Here is a 20,229-nt window from a genome sequence, read left to right as displayed (position 1 = left end):
TGTGGTTGAAAACAAGCCGTTTTGGTAGATTTTTTTCTCTGTCTTTCACCGATAGTGAAAAGCCTACCAGCTTTCTGCCTTTGGGCTGCTTTTCCTCCTCTGAGAGTTGAAAATGAGAAATGGAAATGGAAAATACCAGGAGGTGCTAAATTAGCTGCCTGATCTGCACTTATTGCCGCATACAGGCCCTTATTACTTTGCCAATCTGTGCCTCTCTTTTTGCATTCCGGGCATGGAGAAGCTTCGAGATAGCAGATTTATCAAATGGGAAAATGAATGCATGATGATCAGTTAAATTGAAAATCAGCTTCTGCATGACAGCCCGACCTGACACCTCCGTAATTAGAAAGAAAAATGATGGCGTCCGATGCATAATAGAGCAAAAACAATTTACACTCTCCCATAATGATCCGGCGTTCAAATTGAAAATTTCTCCGGGTATAAATTGAATTCATAAAGTATGATTCATGGACGACACATCTCCTGGAGGCTGCCTGGGCATATCGATTGATAGTTTGTCTTGAATCATGCAGCGTGCAGCTCTCAGGCAAGAAAAGCTTAACTACTTAAGCAAATCGCTAATTTCACCTTAAGGCCACCAATGTGCAGCCAGCGATACTCCTATTCAGTGTGCTAATGAATTATGGATGAACTGGGCATACGTCCCAAATAGCCTTAGAGGAGCATGGAAAAATACACACCGAGTAATCTTAGGGGTTATTTCAAATTGGCCCCGGTTATCCCACAATTTAGTAGGCAAAATAAACCTTGCACCTCTGTTTTTTTTTAAAGAATTGACAACCTATGGGTGTACCAATTTCCGCCTTGAATAGTATCAAAATATTCTTAAATAAACAGTGGAAATATATGGCTTGGTAATTATCATAAAATGTGTGAAAACACTGCAAAACTACAAGTCTCTTAAAAAATGTAGTTACATGAGAGTAAAAAGAAGTAAAAACTCACTGCTGACTATAATTTTAGAAAAGTTAAAGTGATGTCGTGGATGATAAAAAAATTTAAATAAATACAATAATATGTAAAGACACCATAAAGCACAATAAGGTTGATACCCTCAGCACTGTAAGCAGCATGCAGACACTGAGGATCCACCTCTAACCCACAGCCTCTGCAGGTCTAATCTTCTCCATGTTCACTGTGTGTGCCATGCCATGGGGCCGTGTCTGCCCCCCCCCCCCCCCTAATAAGACATTGCTTCCTAGAGCAAACAGCTGCATGGGTTGAAATTTATGTAAATATTTTGAAAGGGACACTGCTCAGAAATTCATTTGCGCCGGCTCAGACGTAAAGCTCACCCCTTCTGATTATTTTCAATTTATTTGCAAATCAAGACCCAAAGAGAACACTAAAGGGCTTGTGGATTCTAACAAGGATGACAGCAGCTATAGCTGGACTGGATGGAGATGATGCTTTTTTTCTTCTTCTTTTTCTGTTTTTTTTAAGATTGTTGTTTTGGGTTATTGCAAGGACGGCACACAGCAGCCGCGACATTTCTTCCTTGGGTCGACGTTATATTGTGGTCAACACTGCTAATATTGCAAAAAGGGAGCAGATGTCCCAGATCCCGCGTGGCTTCCCTGGGGACCACCAACCCTATTAGAACAAATGTGTTCTGCTATTGTAAATAGGCACGTTTGCCTCAGCTCGTCCTATTACAGCCGACGCATGATCAATAGGCTGATAACACAGAAACATCAATGTAAAGCGACAGAACAATGAGGGATATCATCGAACATCTATCTTAATATAGCCCAGCTACAAGGGGCCCTGACAAAGTGGAGAGAGAGGGAGAACCAAGGGGGGGGGGGGGGGGGGGGGGGGGGGGGGGGGGGGGGGGGGGGGGGGGGAAGCTCATGAAAATGCCTCCCCACGAATCCCCATCTCCTATCCAATATGCACAAACACACACACTCCCAGCTGCCGGGGCTATTATTTTCCTATTTCAATTTGACACCCAGGCCTTTTCATGCTAATTCTATTATTCTTGGAAGTTTATGTGATTTCATATCACTAGAAATCGGTAATGTATTATAACCCCCTTTGAGCTAAAGTAAACTGAATCCCCCTGCAGTAGCCACCGGGAAAATAATTACTTTCATATCAAAACTCTGCAGGAGTCGAGCAGGTCCTTTCCGCCTCAGGCTCGTAACCTCATTTCAGTGGGGGCTTATAGATGAATAAATTTGTTAAGGCAATATACAAAGTACAACATGAGATTTCTTAAGAAAGCCCTTCCTGTAGTCCTGCACCGCATGTACTGCTATTTAAGATCTCACACGGTTTGAGGTGCTTGTATACAATAGATTTATTTAAGAAAAAAACTTACATATATAAATAGTATAATACCTTTTTTTACAGCTCTTGAGGATTTTAGTTGGTCTCGTGGTCTTGTTTTTAGACAAGTTATCACACATTAAAGGATATCTAGAGACTTTTGACTCTCTCGAACACACACACACACACACACACACTCGCAGAGAGAGAAAGAAGTAGAGAAAGAGAAAGAAAGAGAGAGAGAGAGAGAGAGAGAGAGAGAGAGAGAGAGAGAGAGAGAGAGAGAGCACACTATTATCAAAGTATCAGCAAAGTGGGGAAACCTAGAGATTAATGCAAGGATGTAGTTTCGCTTTGGCCCAATGAAAGGTGTCGTTTAGAGGCTATTTCAGTACTGATTTCTTCTTTCTTTTTTGTTTACCCCAAAATGATTTATTCCATGTCGACGTCTTCTTTAGAGTCTGTCTTTGTGTCTGCTGGCCTGTCACTGAGGACACACTCGGGGGTGTCAGGGAGGTCCTTGATCGCTAAATGCTCTTTTCTGTCGCCATCGACAGGCTTAACGAGTTGTGGATTGTGTTCGTGGGCGAAAGTCGACTCGCTGCAAATAACAGAGGTCTGAGTGCTTTTGCCAGTGGAAAAGGCGGCCCTGGACGGGCTGGTGTGCGGTGAACGAGTCTTCTCCTCTGATCCCACCTGTACCTTGTGTGTGGCGTCTGCAGAGTCCGGCGAGCTGCTCCTACATCCCGCAGAGCTCGCGGAGACGCTGCAGCGGCCCGTGGACGGGTTTCTCTCTGCTGGGCCCTCACACTGGGTCACTGTTGTTGTCTTCAGGGCCGTCTGAGGGACAATGAATCCAAGCGGCTGTGTGATGGGATAGAGTAGGAAGTGTCCCTTCCCTATCAAAGGCCGTGAGGAGGGTAAGGCCGCGGGGTTGCGTCTCGGCCTGGAGTCCGATAGGAGGCTTTCGACGCTAAAAGGGTTGAGTTTCTGCACGCTGGACGCGCTGCTGTTGTTGGAGCACTGCAGGCTCGACCGGTGGCTGGCGTCGGGCGAGTCCAGCTCGGATCCGCCAGCGTCCCGGTCCAAGTGTCTTTGGTTCTGGTGTTGGGTGTGGAGAGGGTGAGGTGTTTGCTCGCAGCTCGATTGCGTTTGGTTCCCCCCCACAGAGTCAAAAGGCGGGCCCGTGTGGTCACAGTCGGTCACATGCGACACCCCGCTGTCGCTGTCCGATCCCGGGGTGTGAAATAAATCCCCGGAAGCGAGCCTGTTCTGGGACTTGAGCAGCCGTCGCTCCTGCTTTCGTTTCTTCTTCTCCATCCTGTCCAGCTCTCTCCTGGCGATCTCCTCGGGGTCCATGGGCTCCCCGCTGCACGTGGTGGGGTGGGCGTTGTGAGCAGGTCGACCTGGACCCTTCTTCGTGTTCTCCTTTTTCCTCCATTTGGCTCTGCGATTCTGAAACCATACCTGCAGAGAAAGAAGAAGAAGAAGAAAAAAAAGTGAAACGTGTGTAGTGTTCTGTTACTGCAAGGTGAAAGTAATTAGATTTTACAATTTGGTAATTAAAGAAACAGTGAGGTTACACCTTGCTCTTCGGTTTTCTATGCAGGCCTTTAATTAGGCCTTTGATTAAAAAACTACAAGAAGTTGGGATGAGGCTTTAAAAAAAAAAAAAAAGAGCTTCATAGACAAGTTTACATGTCTTCATTATTTATATTGTCCTAACTTTGCTATTTTAATCAACAACACTTTTCTACTATAATAAAATAAAGGTTACTCATTTAACCTAAGTGAGGTCAGTAGGCTATGAATGTTTTTGGTGTTTTTGGTTATCCATTGTCAATATATTTGACAAATAGAGCACCGAGATTTCTGGCAAAAATAATGTAGGCTAGTTAGACGCCTATAGAAATATCAGCTGGCATGACATCTTCATTATTTTTCAAAATAAGGTGTAATTAAAATTGATTTATTGGACTAACATAAGCCTTGAAAGGTCAAACAACACACATCAATCAAGTGGGTCCAATAATTATTATGGTTAAATTATTACAAGATGCAGGCTATATCATGACTCAATATTAACCAATGCAATATCTGAAGGTTTATTATGCAATTTATTTCTTTAATTTGGACCATGACAGTAAAACCCTGAGCCCTTTCTAGTAATGAGTTATAAACAAAGGACTAAATAAACACACACACACACACACACACACACACACACACACAAACAACTTATGAAAGGACAAAAAAAATGAATTTTTACCTGAACCCTCGATTCTATCAAGTCCAATCGGAGAGCCAGTGCCTCCCTCATGAAAACGTCGGGATAGTGGCTCTCATTAAAAGCCTTTTCTAATTCCTCCAGCTGCCAACCAGTGAAATTTGTGCGAGTTCTCCGTCTCTTGCAACCAGGGCTATCTTTGTCTGGGTCCCCCGAGTCTGACAGCAGAATGAAAACAAATATAAACAAAAAAAAAGATACCTGAAAATAAACACATTTTAACACAATTCTAAGCATACCGGTTTCATGCATACGCAAACAATTCTGCAAACTTTAGAGCTGAAGAAGGTGATTGCATTTGAGATTTCGCAGCCTGAACACGTGCAGCTTCTATCGAGTCTGTCGCTTTCTGAGATAAAGAGGAAACGTTCAGCCGTTAGCATGCATTTCCTTGCTCTAGTATTTCTCGACTGACAGGAACATTGTTTTTTTTGCTTGGGTGCGTATAGCTTTCGGAGATGAAAATGAAGTAGGTGGCGAAGAATGCTCCTCTGCCTGTGTGTGTGTGTGTGTGTGTGTGTGTGTGTGTGTGTGTGTGTGTGTGGATCGGCTTGCCCTTTAAACACCACCAGAGGATAACTTGTATCGCAATATCCTGTCTTTGTTTCTTTCTGTTTGTGTCTGTGTGCAGCCAGCGGAGCTAGAGGAGATGTTATTGTGTAGCAGGCGATATAACGTGGCTCACCTGTCAGTTTGTACTGCTGATTGTCTCCATTCATCCCGCAGCCCGAAGACAGGAGGTGGCTGGAATTACCCACTGAAGCCGTGCAGGAGCCATTAAGTAATCCGTCTATTGAGAAGGGAACGGCGGACGCAGATTGAAGTTGATGCCCGGCTAATTCGTAAACGTGATGGTGGCTCAGATGGTACGGGAAGCCCACCATCCCGCCGAGAGAGCCTCCGAACTGGGCGTGAGGTGGATCCAGTATCCTGCTGTCCATCATCCCGCAGGCAAAAGGAAACGACGTCTGGAGGCCGGTGATGGGAATTTAAAAAGCATGCAGTGAGTGTGGCCAACGAGTAGGGGACATGATGTGAAGGGAGGGATGAGCTGTACTTTATCCACATGAACCTCCCAATAATTAGCCCAGGCTCTGGGAATATGAGACCCAATGAGAAGCGGTAATGGACTCTGACGTCAGAGACGCGCTCTGCAAACGCTCCCTGTATCGATTGCTAATTAAAGCTGACATCCACCTCAATAAACAATATCAGAGCTGTCACAACAAGACAGGAGGGCTTTGATAAGAACTACATCGCAACTACACGGGGGACCCACCGGGAGGAAGGGCTCGCTAAATCCCAGGAAGGGAAGGCTACAGGCGGATAGGTCAGGCCAGGGGCTCCCGGACTTTTTGTTCAGTGGAGGAGCTGCAAATAGATGAATATTAGACCAGATTGGAAACAGAAAATACCACATTTTATCCAAGTTAAAAGGCATGGCTATTTATTTGCAATTTTATTTTTTAAATCTTTTTGTGTTTATTTGATTATTGCCACATATCTTGGGGATGTAGCAAAAAAAGTGAAAGCCGATCAAATAATAACTGGTATATTTTTACTTAAACTATTCCTTTCTCCAGAGATGACTGCGACCCTCTTTGGGCCATTAGTACCCTTTCTCGTCCCTGAGTTCCACTTTAGAAGCAACTGAGTTAAGATAATAAAAAAAAAAACTACAACAATGTAAGCATGTTATTTTATGGATCATTTAAATATTAAACCATAATCAGACAGGTTCACGTGCATGGCGGAAAGCAGATCATAGTTCAGCGTTACAAGGCAAAACATCTAGTTACGACCAACCTTGTGTTACATTGATGACACCATAAAGAAATGCGTTTACTACTACTAAAAAACAACCAATCCTCGTATATGCAGGCATCCACAACATTTCCTGTCAGGAAACTAAATTGGAAAGCTCCTCCACTTGTGCAACCCCTGCACTCAGTACGTGACCAGCCTAAATCCTATCTGCTCATTAGGTTCTCAAATAATTAATTCGACTTTATTTATCCCAAGTCTGGCGCTGTCATAATGTTAATCAGAGTTGAAATTTCGCACCCCACTCATTCCCTGACCCTTGGCACCCGGATTGGCATGTTGTAATAACCCGAATCTCTCAACAGAAGCTGCGATGATTGTTACCCTATTAGCATGCAAATTGTTTAATTAATATTATTATGAGGAAGTATATAATCCGCTCGTCACTTGACCCCCAAGCCCAAATAACAACCCTCTGTATTTCAGTGTGTAGCCTTACATTTTAATGAACTCCTCAGAAATGATCTCGCCTATTTATCCATCTTCCCTTTTAGCAGCAGTGGGCTGGTCTTTGAAGCTTCCCCCCCCCCCCCACTCTTTTGTATTTTAACTTTAATTTTAACGCACACGGACAAGATCTTATGAATAATTCCTCCCCATTCATTTCGCATTTTGAACATCTAAAATTCAATAATTGCTTTTCGTTCGTTTCCGAGCATACACCATCGGCTGTCCCCAACTCGGGCGCACACAGGAGCTCAATGAAAGGCAGCCCTTGACACAGTCTCCAGAGACATTGCATTTAAATCCGTTTTTCTACAACCGGGTGACATTGTCAGATTCGAGCTTTAATTAACCCGATAATAAGGCGAACAAGGCCAGCATTGAGTCGCGCTGTTGCCCTGCCTTGTTACCTTTTTATAACTGGTCCTTCTGGCAGCTGTTCAGAGGGAAAATATAATAAAAAAAAAAAGGAGTTTGTGTTTTTTTTCCCTTATTGAGAGTTCTGAGTCGTTTGTTGCAGCTGGACACGTCGTCTTTATTGCATTTATGTATTGTTGATCTGAATCAATACTAGCACAGGGGCCCATGGACTAATTGATTCAGCTTTTCATCAAAAAGAAAAAGAAATTCCAGGAGGGCTTCGAGATCATGACAGATACACCTCAGCACAGATCAGTGTTAGGTGTAGTAAATAAATTAAAAAAATATTTATATTACTTTACAAGGAAACGTGAATGTACAATTCATATTTGTGGGAAGAATATAGTGGACAACTTTCCCTTTTTAAAACATGACATGGTTTGTCACCTTAATGTCTAGTCAGTTGTCACCCCTTCACCTTGAGCACCTTTTGTATGATAACACAGCGTTCTGATTGATCTTATGAAAAAAGTGATTCTCAAGAGTGACTGAATGACAGGACTACTAATACACCCTAAAGCCCAGATGGTGGGTTATATCTGAGATGATGCTTTTGACTCACAGGATATCCACTTTACACTTAGAGACAGACACATGGTGTTGCTTTTTGCTACTGTCACTTCATGTCAAATGTTTATTTTATCATTTAGGGTTGTTATAATGATTTAGTGTTCTCTTACTGGCCACCAACCACAGTGATGAATTAGGTAATGAAAAACAGCACTGACACTGATGGAGCATGAAAGCCCCCCTAAAACACACACACACACACACAAACTCTTTACACTCACTCATTAAATTACGTATACTCTAATTAAGAGTTCAAAAGGTCCATATGTTCAGCCTAGAAACTCACACCTGTGTTTTCTAGACCCTTTGTACCAATCACTGTTTCTTTTTGGGGCTAAATAAATAGAAGTCAACCACTTCCAGTTGCACGTTATCTTTTCCATCCTTAAATAAGTCTCAATGCCAACTTTATGTGCTGTTTGTTTGAGTCTCCTAAGAGGATTTTGGAGCTCACCTGACTCCAGATAACCAGATGAAACTCATAGGCTGCCAACTTGATATAGGCTAGGTGTTCAAATGATACCACGCCGACCCCCCCCCCCCCCCCCCCCCCCCAAAAAAAAAGAATATGACACAAGACTTATCAAGATGCCCATCCAACACTGATGCTTACTTTAGCAGCACAGAATCAAATTCATTTTTAATTAGGCAGGCAAATTAATAGGCAGCAGTTTAGGAGTTTAATTACTCAATTAACTTCACGGACGTTAATTTTTAACTATCTAAATTAGGTTGCACATTATTCGATTTGATGATAATTATAGAATTAAATCTAAATTAATTGTTTTGGATGATTTGGATGAACTAGATGCAATTCCAATTAAACAGTAGGAAAAAAGAGCTGGATGCCATTTTAAGCTCACAAATCCTTTGATTCGATTTTAAGCAAGAAACTCTGCCTCAAAATTTTCCTCTGATCCTACAAATTCTCTCTCCCTCTAATCCCACAATTAAAAGTTTCCTCCCATCTAATTATCTGTAATTGTGCCGCTGTCAAAGTAGAATGGAGAAGTGAAAGCGATTGATTTGGACTTTTAATTCAGTTCATTTCTGATAGAAGAGAAAGTAATTCCCTTCAAATTACCTCATTCAATCCTGACACCCTAATGCCCTTCAAAATCTTTTTTTACTCCCCAGCATTTATATATTAAAAATGAAGCTAGAATGACTGGTGCCTCCTAATAATAATAACCAAACTTCCATTAGAATAATAATTTCATTTCAATTAAAACTGACTTATCACCTTTGCTAAAACGTGCTTAATATGCCGAAAATTATCAATGCTTGAAGGAGCCCAAACTGGGGAGTCTAATTGTAATCAGCAAATCAGAGGTGCTTGTCGCTGCCGTGCCTTTGCAGAGAGGCAGTCTCGGAAATAGAACTAATTTACTCAACTCCCCCGGGAAATCCGCTCAACAGATTAACATTTTCAAAATATAGTAATGATATAATTTGAGAAATGGTGACGCCAATTTGTGAGGAGCCTTTGTGCAGAATAATTTGCATTTTTTTTTTCATTCCTTTGCCACTGCCTGCATTTTGCCCCCGTTAATTACAGCTCCGCAGATGAAGGGTGTGCTGTTTGACTCAGTGCTTATTATTCAACTTCAATATAATAATTCAACTCTACAGGAATATAAAAAAGTGTAGCCTATCCACATTTTAAGCCATCCTCCATATAATCCCAAACGGTTTTGGATGGGTGAAAATATGAATAGGTGCATGTAGGCATATAGTCTGCCTGTCACTGTGGGTATGTGTTATTATAGCTCATATAACTGCTGTGCAGGGCTCGGTGTTCCTAAGAAAGACTTGCAAATTATGGGCTTGTTTGATTGTAAGCATCTTGGACAGCATCAACCATCCCAAAACAAGTATCTTGAGACAGATATGTCACCTCCCACCTACACATTATGCAGGTGTATAAACTATGGGATGCATCTGCACTGAGCAGTTCTTCCCCAGAAACTTACTTCGCCAAACTTTGGAGACTAATCCATGTCCAAAAAAACTGAGGATAAAGTTGAGTCAAGGCCTGAGAAATGTAGCTATTTATTATCATCATCAAATACTAACTAGTTGCTCAGCTTGTGCAGTTTATTCTGACTGCAGCCAAATTGGAAGGGATGGCAGGATAGCTAGCAGTCCCTCGCCGTTTCCTCACATTACAAAAGATCTGGTGGAGAGCGGTGACTGTACTCTGCAGCTCGGCCATCTGCTGCTGTACAGAAAATACCATATACCCGAGAGATATTTATTGTAGAACTACACTGTAGCAAAGCAAGACAACATGTTCTAACACAAAAAGACAGATTGGAGCTTAATGTGAACTTTTGAGATGCATGCTCAAAAAACTTGATGCTTGTGTTTTACCACTGCCGTTGCTGTTCTTTCCCACAGAAAACTGTGGCAAATAATGGATCTTTGTGACATCATTGGTTGTTCATGTTGATCAAAAGTTAAACTTTACTGTGACATTCTGCAGGTACACAATCACTCTCTCACTCCGCATCCTGTCGTTTGTCAAGAATCAGTCACTCACACCTTAAATGAATATAGCCGGACTAGTGTACCTCGAGACCTTAAGGCCTCCTTGACCTCTTCATCCAACCCAAACCTCCAAAGACTTGCTTCAGTGTGCATAAAAAGACCTGTTGTGCCCTCTAGTGGCTGTTTGCTTTCATGTGTTTATGTGGTGTGTTAAACATGAATATTGACAGACACAGACAAACAATTGTGGGGTTTACCACATCAGGACCAATAAGTAACATGTGGCTGGGTGGACAAACACGTGTGTTTGCGTCTGAAACCAAAGTGTTCATGAGGTAGGGCTTACTTCTAAACTCTTGCTTTTAATTTATAGTAAAACATTCCAACTTTTTCAATGTTGTCATAAAGTTGCTTAATACACACCGAGTGTAAACGCCACAGATCCAAGTCAAAGCAAAAAATCTAAATTGAAATCCATTTTAAAATCTACTGATTTGATCAGGACAACGAACATTAATCAACGTTTCTGTAAATGGGCCAGTGTTAGCCAGTCGGCTAATTTTCAACTGTAGTCCTCGTTACCTCGCATGCATGTCTTTATGGTGGGAAGATAACCGGGAACCCGGGAGCACCCGGAGGAAACCCACGTAAACAAAGGGAGAACATGCAAACTCCGAACAGACAAGTCGTGGGGCAAACTCTGCTGTGCCAACTTGCTGTGAGGCAGAAGTGCTAACCACTGAGCCACCCTGCTGCCATTTACACGCTACAGGAAACATATTGTAAGAGTGATTTTTGTCAGCACCTTCCTAGAGAACCCTCGTGGAGGAAAAGTTGAAAATGAGCATGAACACTGGCACATTTACAGTGAATGTGATCAATGTGCACTGTCCCTAAGAATAATATACTTTAGACATTCAACTGCACTGCTGAGAGATTCTGCAATCCTCAAATATGACTAATAATATGTATTTAACAACAATTAAAGCAGAGGTGTGGGGGTCTACAGCGTGTGAGAGAGCTGTGGGGCTGTGTGTGGAGGGCCAGGTGTTTTCGGAGCAGTGCCATCTGGATACAGTGATAGCAGCTTACAAGGCAGGTGTTGCAGAACAGAAGAGCAATTTATGCTCTATATAACGGCATCTGTCAGTTTCTGGTGATCCACTCTTACATTATATTTGACATCTTAAAAGTAGGAATATGTTCTATTCATGTCATTTAAAAATGGGTTATTTTATTGATCCATTCATAATAATTTGGTTCCCATCATAGTAATTTGGTTCCCCAGGAGCTGAAATATGCAGCAGCGTGATTGCAATACTGAAAAAGTCATGACTATCCTCTTTAAATATTCATGCATATATTATATAGAATGCAATATAACACTGGAATGAATTAAATATTAATTCAAATGTTCATTCCGTCTATTGGGACTTTTAGTCCATTACTATGTATTGAAGAACCTTTAAAAGCAGACTGTGGACTGCTGTCCTGGAGAAAAAGGAAATGGGAACATAAGAAAACTTCCATCTCAGACAAGATTTCCACCCTGTAGTGGCATTATACTGGCTGATATGATGTTTGCAATGTGTAGTCACCAAATTCTTTGGGATCCATCTCTATTCATGGTTCCTCCTCACCTCAGTGGTTTTTAAAAGGACTCCTGCTGCCATCAACTGGTAAAACCTGCGAAGACACCATTCAGCCTGGTCCCATTAAACCAAGAAGCCCTATGCTCTAATAACTACACAGGTTAAGCTATCAGTTTGCAAAAGATTTAGCCTGCGGGCCATCTGAAAAACAACGTTGGGGTCAATTCCACTCCATTGTTTTCACTCATCTGAGGAAACGGTCCAAACTCAAATTTAGGAACATGATTTAAATTCCAGTCTCTGTAAATTGTCAAAAGATTGGATAATTGGACTTGAGTTTAAAAAATGTATGTTAAATTGTGATATTAGAATTATAAAGCTCTATCTCACTTTTTAATAAAACAGTTACGCACATTTTCATGAATAATGAAAATGACTTTAGGCTTTTTCAAAAGACTCTTTGGGGTTTAAAATGTAAAAGAAAAAAAGTTAGAAAGCCCACGACTATTTTTCTATCTGGCTTCCCAAATCTTCAGTGATCAGTTTATCAGAGCTGCTGTCGACCCACTGGAGAGAAGCTTCTATTTCTAAGAATTAATTTACTAGGACTACTATTAATTCTAAATCAACCCTCAACATGGCTAATCCTAAAAAAAAGTAAAATAAAGAAACTAGTGTGCGTATTTAAGATAAGATGTTACATTATTGATCCCCTGAGGGAAAATTCACATTACAACGGTATAGAACATGTCTGAAGAGGTAGGAAATAGATTACGCTGTTTAAAATGATAAATACAGCAAAAGAAAGAGAATTAAGCAAATGGCATTCAAAAGCTATAAAATGAAATATATATTTACAATATTTCGGCCAAATACATGACTTCAGCATTGTGTAGAAAGTTGTGTGTGTACACACACACACACACACACACACACACACACACAGTATATATTACATATACGGTATCTAGACACAGTACAGATTAAAAGTTTGGACAAACTTTCAAATTCAATGCATTTCCTTTATTTTCATGACTATTTACATTGCAGATTATCACTGAAGGCGTCAAAACTATGAATGAACATATGTGGAATTATTTTATTACTTAATAAAAAGTGTGAAATAACTAAAAACATCGTCTGATATTCTAGTTTCATCAAAAGTAGCCACCCTTTGCTTTTTTGATTGCGCTGCAAACCCTTGGTGTTCTCTCAATGAGCTTCAGAAGTTAGTCACCTGAAAACCCATTAAGCTCTACGACGACACTGGCTCACATGAGGACCGCCCCAGGAAAGGAAGACCAAAAGTCACCTCTGCTGCTGAGGATAAGTTCATCCGAGTCACCAGCCTCAGAAATCGCAAGTTAACAGCAGCTCGGATTAGAGACCAGATGAATGCCACACAGAGTTCAAGCAGCAGACACATCTCTAGAACAACTGTTCAGAGGAGACTGCGTGAATCAGGCCTTCACGGTCAAATAGCAGCTAGGTAACCACTTTTAAAGGGAGGCAACAAGCAGAGATTTGTTTGGGCCAAAAACACAAGGAATGGACATTAGACCAGTGGAAATCTGTGTTTTGGTCTGATGAGTCCAAGTTTGAGATCTTTGGTTCCAACCGCTGTGTCTTTGTGCGATGGAGAAAAGGTAACCGGATGGATTCTACATGCCTGGTCTCCACCGTGAAGCATGGAGGTTGAGGTGTGATGGTGCGGGGGTGCTTTGCTGGTGACACTGTTAGGGATGTATTCAAAACTGAAGGCATACTGAACCATCCCATCCCGGTTTGCATTTAGTTGGACCATCATTTATTTTCAACAGAACAATGACCCCAAACACATCTCCAAGCTGTGTAAGGGCTATTTGGTCAAGAAAGAAAGTAATGGAGTGCTACGCTTCCACAGTCACCGGACCTGAACCCAATCGAGATGGTTTGGGGAGAGCTGGACTGCAGAGTGAAGGCACAAGTGCTGAGCATCTCTGGGAACTCCATCTAGACTGTTGGGAAACTATTTCAGGTGACTACCTCTTGAAGCTCATCAAGAGAATGCAAAGAGTGTGCAAAGCAGTAATCAGAGCAAAGGGGGGCAACTTGGAAAAAACTAGAATATAAGACATGTTTTCAGTTATTTCACACTTTTTTTGTTAAGTACATAATTCCACATATGTCCATAGTTTGGATGCCTTCAGTGAAAATCTACAATGTAAATAGTCATGAAAATAAAAAGGAAAGACATTGAATGAGAAGGTGTGTCCAAACTGTTGGCCTGTTTGTACACACACACACACACACACACAGTGGATAGTGAGGATAGTTTTCTGTATGTGACAACAAATGTTCTAGCCAAAAAGTTGCTCTAAGCAATGGCATGCGTTAGACAGCACAGGGTCTACAAACAACTAAAATAAACTGTGCCCACCTGCACCACGAAGCATACACACTGTTCCAGCATTGCAGCCATAGCCCATTTATATTAATGGACAGAGCATGTGTGACGTCAACCATTGGTTTGTGGAGATCTGAAATGAGTTGTTGAGTTTGCGTTTATGGGCGCAGCCATCCTAGTCAATATACAGTCTAAGGTTCCAGCCAATAACCAACAAGAAGGATTTGGGGGTGGGGGGTTAGTGCGCGGAAGCACAGAAAGGAGGGGACGGGATGAGGAGGAGGGAGGGGCAAGCTAGTTTCGTTGTGTTGAAAAATACTTGGAACGTCAACAAGATGTAACGTTGCTTATATTGCTTAGGACAGCAAACCCTCATTCTCATTATTCTACATAGATATGGCTTGACTGTCAATTTAAGAAATTTACAAAAGCACTTCCAGTATGAGCTTTAAAAAAAAAAAAAAAATGTACAAATGTTGTACGTTTCTAATCTACAACGTAGGATATGTAAACCAAATTTACAACATTAAATGGAGACACGAGAGGGAGACAAGGATAGGAAATAGGCTGAAAATTTGGCAAATAAAAAAGTCAGACATTGTAGTTGTGCTCACAAGAAAAGAAAAGCAACAAGCGCCAGCTGTCCACCAAGTGACATGAATGACATGTAAATGTCTAGATCCTTCTAGAATTTACCTGTCCTTTCTATTGATGTAGAGTATATAACCACAACTGAGGTAACACGGGATTTTCCTGACGTCAGGTTACGTCATTCTCGTGGGAGGAGAGTCGTACGTGACACATCAAAATTTGATGAAAACAGATAAAACAGGCGGAGGTGCTCAGGGATCTGTTGTTGAAGTGCTGTTAGAAAGACTCGAAAACATCGGAATAAAACCAGGGTTATTGAAGAAAACAACGTTGCCTCCAACTTTAACACAACAGACCAACAAGAAAACGGTATTTGGTAAGTGAAATTTAAAAGACGGCTAAGATTAACGTTAGTTAGCTGTCAGATTCTAGCAACGCTATCTTAGTCAGCTAGCTAGCTGACGTTACATTTCAATTAACGTAGCTAACGTTGAAGACAACTAGCTATGTTAGGTAATGTTTAATCTGGGGTTTAGCTATCTAGTCTATAGGTAAAAAGTCAAGCATATAGTTCGTCTTCACCCACTTCAATAATGCGTTTGGACTAACGTTGACGTGATACAATGACTTAGTTACTGCTTAACACATCGGCTAGCTTCTAGCATTTTTGGCGTTAATAGCAAGCATTATGATACCGATTTTTACAGTGTTAATGGATCGTATTCTAGTTGGTCACAGTGACGTTAACTAGCTAGTTATTTCTGTTCACTGTTACGTTGGTTAGCTATAAGGCATACATAATTGGATCTGTAACGTTAGTTATGTAACACGTTAACCAACCTAATCGCATGTTAGCCTGGCCTAGCTAGCAAGCAATCAACCTATTTGTAATGACTCCTAACGTTAAGTTTCCCACGGTTTTTGGACCAAGACAACTAACGTTACTTAAAGTCGAAACCAGCATCCAATATAAATTGCGTTGCTAACGTTAAAAGATAGCTAAGCCATCTAACGTTAGACGGCTACGCTACTAGCAGAAGCTAGCACACGAATGACATGGCTAATTCCATAGATAACCATTTGCTAGCATTCACTGGGACCCTTTTCGTTGTCACAACAATAATCATTTTTTTCACTTCATCCGTCAGGTTGTCGAGGTATTTCTACGTGATGGAGTTTCCAGATTTAGGAGAGCACTGCTCTGAGAAGTCCTGCAAACGTTTAGGTGAGTGCCTTTTGGGAAAGATCGACATGTCCATTTTGTTTATCAATCCAAATTTGATTTAAACCTGAATTTTAAAAACCTTACTTGCTTACAGATTTCCTACCTATGAAATGTGACGCCTGTCAAGAGATTTTCTGCAAGGACCACATAACCTATGCAACCCACAACTGCACGTCGTCCTACAAAAAGGTAATTTGACTGGGGGCAGCACAGTGCCAAGTATGTACTATGTTTACAATGTTACATCAAAGGCTACAAAAATGAAAAGGCATTCATTTGTTTTTGGAATAATGTCAAATTAAATCACACTAATTTATTAAGTGACAGATGATTAATTACACAAATAATGCCACTGTATTAACCAGTTTTGCAAATGGTTACATCCTGCTTCTGTCCTGATATTGCATTACTTTATACTCTGAGTATCTGAGTCATGTTTGCCTTATGAAGCCCTGTAGGTAATCCTGTAGTTTAATGTCTTTTCATTTATTTTCTTGCAGGACATCCAGGTCCCAGTATGTCCTCTGTGCAATATCCCCATTCCCATCAAGAGAGGAGAGATGCCTGACATTAAAGTTGGTGAACACATTGATCGGGATTGCAAATCGGACCCTGCACAGAGAAAGAGAAAGGTAAATATAGAATTGAGGTGTTTCACCTTACAATAGATTAGAATCTAAACGAGACAAACATGTTCTCTTGTTTTAGATTTTCACAAATAAATGTTCTAAAGGAGGCTGTAAGCAGAAGGAGATGATGCGAGTGACCTGTGACCAGTGTCATTTAAATTACTGTCTTAAACACCGGCACCCACTAGACCATGACTGTAAGACTGATGGGACTCTTCTTTCCAAATCCGGGTGGGTACAGTTGCACTATATCTTCGACGTTCTGTGCATTCATCGGAATATTGCTGTAAGAATTGCTGACTTGTTTTTATTGTGGTAGAAATGCTGCTATAATGAGGGCCCAAGGTGCTTCCTCTTCCTCCGGTTCTAGTTCATCCAGTTCAGGACGCTCTAGATCGGTTTCTAATGGTGTGAGTGCAAACAGAAGCCACAGCACTGGGTAAACTTTTACTTTGAATTGATTTTTTTTTTTTTTTTAAATGTCAGAACAACCTAGTCACATCTTAAAATAGACTCCTAAAGTTATAAATCACTGTTTTGTTTTTTGTCCCCTTAGCACTACCCAGCGGATTCCTACTTCCATTTCAGCACAGAATGTAATCCCACCATCAGCATCATTTCAGGCTGGAATGGTATGGACTTTGTTTACATGATGTCGCCTGATTATATAATTCCAAAGTGAGAGGAAAATAAACATGAGTGAGCTGCTCTGGTGCTGTTATTGCAGACGGAGGAGCAGGCTTTACAGAGGGCTCTGGAGATGTCTCTGGCTGAGTCAAGGCCGGCTGTTCAACCGGCCCTTACGTGAGTGAACTATTATCAGTTCGACATGACTCGTAACACACGTGTCAGTGTGCTGCAATGGAGTGGAATTACTTGTCATTTAGCTGACACATTTGTTCAAAGCGACTGTCAAATTGTCCCTAGTTTTTTTTTTTTGCCTCTCTCTCTACTGACTCTTTAAGTTCTTTGGTTTGTGTCTCAGCCCTCAGGAGCAGGAGGATCTGGCTCTCGCTCAGGCTCTCGCTGCCAGTGAAGAAGAATACAGACGTCAGCAGCAGAGACAACAGGTACCTGGAAAACTTAGCCGTCAGTAGCATGCTTACAGGAACACATGTAGGTACACTGTTGTCATGGCAACCCATTCTTTTCTTAATAGCAGAAGACCAATTTGCCTTAATTAGTATATTGATTGCGTGTAGACCGTCTTTTTCTAACTGTATTTTCTCTTTGTTTAGGGGAGGGAGTCCAAACAGTCCAGCTGCAGCCTCTCTTAATCTCAGACCACCATTTAGACTTCAAGCTTTGCCAATTACCTACTAGAACCTGCACATCTGGGATATCAATATCCAGAATAAATGATTGTTAAATGAAGAAATCCTGTTTGAAGTTGCTCAGATATTACCGCCTTCTACAATATAAGCACATACTTTCCCAGCAGGATCTGTGATTTTTTTACTAATGCTTTGCTCTGTACATATTTTATATGCTTACCATGATACCACTGTTATTATCATATTAATATCGGAATAAATTATTTCAAAGATGCACCCTGGATTGTGAACTGTTGATTCAGATTTGAAGACACTGAGTCTTTTAACAAAATAAGCTGCAACAACTATGGTAATCAATTGAATCATTCATTGAGCAAATCTTAAAACTGCTTTTACATCATTGTAAACTGAATAATTTTGAGCTTGGGACTGCTGATTGGACAAAAACAAATATGGGAACATTTGTGGCAATTTTCTAAAACGCCGCTAAAAAAACAAACAAGTGATAGATTAATCGAAAAATGCACAGATGTATTCAGAGTTTGTACAGCAGAGGGCAGCAATACGCCATAGATATCTCATTTAACGGCAGGCTTAGATGGTTACTTCACAGCAGTTTGTTGGGAATTCCCTCGGCTATACTGTTCTAACAGAATAAGTCTAAATTCTCATGTTAAATCAGGTGACTACTCCTTTTAATCACAATCTATTTGTTTCTGCCGGTGTTTATATGATCAGGAGAGAAAGATTGTCACGGTACACTTTGTGTTGTTTGATGTGATAAACAAGGCAAGCAGCTGACATGCTGTTCTGGAAAGCAGAGCGTTGTAACTCCATATTTAATAAACATGGCTGAAGGGCGTACAGCTGCCGGACAAGACCTTCAACCTGCAGCAATTAGCATGTGTCAAAAAATGCCTTATTAGATGCCAGTGATGCAGCTTAGGAGTTCTTGCACTACTACTACTGGTATGCTTATGGCAAGTTAATGGCTTAAAGTTTATAAAATTGTGTTAACTCCAATAAACAGCCAAAACAACATACACAAATGTTTATACAGTGTTCATATTTCAAGAGGTTTTATGCAGCTAAAACAGCAGGGGGTCAATTTGACTTTGAAAATATATTTTTTAAATTGTCCCATTAAATTAAGTCATTGAACATAAAGCCCCCCCCCAAAAAAAAAATCAGCACTTAGGAAAAGAAGAAATAAAACCTTATTCAGAGTTAACCATTGAAGTGGGACAAACATACCCCAGATAAGAGGGTTCAGCCTTTATTGCCAGAAAAGAAGACCAATCACTCAGGCTAAATGAAATTCTGAATGAAAAGGGTTTATAAAAGACAAGAACAATAGATGATCAAAATAGAAAACTCCATTTAATATAATTTCTTGCTGTGATGCTTGAAATTTCATTTCTTTAGTTGTAGAGAACATTGAGTCTCAACAAGTTTAGTCACCAGCTTGACAAAAATCCTCAGACAAGGCAAAACAGCGGACTAGCAAGTTGTCACCACCATAAGAGACTGATGTCTGAGTGTCTGTTCGCTTCATTTTACAAGCATAATGATTATACTAATTTTGTGTTGCTCTTGGCTTTTGCTAAAGCAACAGTCAGTGGTTGGATGCATCAGACAAAACAACCTTAATTTAACAGCAGACCCAAAATGTTCAAATACATCTATTTGCTGTGCCAACATCTGGGGAAGCGTCCCAGCTGATAAAATAAACAATCAAAACGAAATTATGTAGTAATATTGTGAGGGCAGTGTTGCAGGTCCTTGAACACACAAAACTGATGCGTTTGTTTGTGTGAGACCACAGGCAGCACACGTCACAGGACCTGTCAACCTTGTCATCACAGTTCTGACCTTTGATTGATGCTTCACGGCAAAACCTGGAGAGGGAGGAAAAAAATAAAAATAACCACGCTTTAGAAGAGCTAAAGAACTAAGACATTAGTACTGATTATTACTGAACAGCTAGTGAGCATGAAAGTACCCAACCTAGAAGTTTACCTTAAACTTTAATCTGTTTATTGATCCCCAATGGGGAAATTACAATTTACACTCTGTGTCCACACTTTTTTAGTAATCACACACAGTCCTGAACCACAAACAAACAGAGTGAGTGGGCTGCCAGCTGAACCAGCGCCCTGAGCGGTTGGGGGGGGCCTTGCTCAAAGGCACCTGGCAGTGCCC

General features: G+C 41.0%; 2 protein-coding genes across 3 annotated transcripts; one reads left to right on the top strand and one right to left on the bottom strand.

The window, feature by feature from the left end:
- Positions 1–2,704: 2,704 nt before the first annotated feature.
- uncx (UNC homeobox) lies at positions 2,705–5,709 on the bottom strand. Its single transcript, XM_034895251.1, has 3 exons — positions 5,268–5,709; positions 4,565–4,740; positions 2,705–3,762 (listed from the first exon to the last, which is right to left on the bottom strand). The coding sequence occupies exons 1-3, from the start codon at positions 5,524–5,526 to the stop codon at positions 2,728–2,730; spliced, it is 1,470 nt and encodes a 489-aa protein (XP_034751142.1). The 5' UTR covers positions 5,527–5,709; the 3' UTR covers positions 2,705–2,727.
- A 9,304-nt stretch (positions 5,710–15,013) lies between these two features.
- zfand2a (zinc finger, AN1-type domain 2A) lies at positions 15,014–18,293 on the top strand. 2 transcript variants are annotated; one of them, XM_034895104.1, is made up of 10 exons: positions 15,014–15,275; positions 16,048–16,124; positions 16,219–16,313; positions 16,625–16,756; positions 16,833–16,984; positions 17,073–17,192; positions 17,310–17,385; positions 17,481–17,557; positions 17,739–17,869; positions 17,992–18,293. In XM_034895104.1, exons 2-9 carry the CDS (start codon positions 16,070–16,072, stop codon positions 17,848–17,850), a joined length of 819 nt encoding a protein of 272 aa, XP_034750995.1. In that variant the 5' UTR covers positions 15,014–15,275; positions 16,048–16,069; the 3' UTR covers positions 17,851–17,869; positions 17,992–18,293. The 2 variants fall into 2 exon arrangements, with proteins under 2 accessions (XP_034750995.1, XP_034750994.1); XM_034895103.1 differs by having other exon boundaries at positions 15,015–15,275; positions 17,739–17,823.
- Positions 18,294–20,229: the final 1,936 nt, after the last annotated feature.

This window comes from Etheostoma cragini, chromosome 15, assembly GCF_013103735.1.
Source record: "Etheostoma cragini isolate CJK2018 chromosome 15, CSU_Ecrag_1.0, whole genome shotgun sequence".
Taxonomy (NCBI): domain Eukaryota; kingdom Metazoa; phylum Chordata; class Actinopteri; order Perciformes; family Percidae; genus Etheostoma; species Etheostoma cragini.
This window is presented reverse-complemented; position numbering and strand designations above follow the sequence as displayed.

Bases quoted from the DNA above. Each gene is read 5' to 3' on its own strand.
- uncx (XM_034895251.1), bottom strand. From the start codon at position 5,526: ATGATGGACAGCAGGATACTGGATCCACCTCACGCCCAGTTCGGAGGC. The intron at 4,741-5,267 runs GTGAGCCACGTT...TTCTGCTGTCAG, and splicing joins TCAGCAGTACAAACTGACAG to ACTCGGGGGACCCAGACAAA. The intron at 3,763-4,564 runs GTAAAAATTCAT...CTTTCTCTGCAG, and splicing joins TGATAGAATCGAGGGTTCAG to GTATGGTTTCAGAATCGCAG.
- zfand2a (XM_034895103.1), top strand. From the start codon at position 16,070: ATGGAGTTTCCAGATTTAGGAGAGCACTGCTCTGAGAAGTCCTGCAAA. The intron at 16,314-16,624 runs GTAATTTGACTG...ATTTTCTTGCAG, and splicing joins GCACGTCGTCCTACAAAAAG to GACATCCAGGTCCCAGTATG. The intron at 17,193-17,309 runs GTAAACTTTTAC...TTGTCCCCTTAG, and splicing joins AACAGAAGCCACAGCACTGG to CACTACCCAGCGGATTCCTA.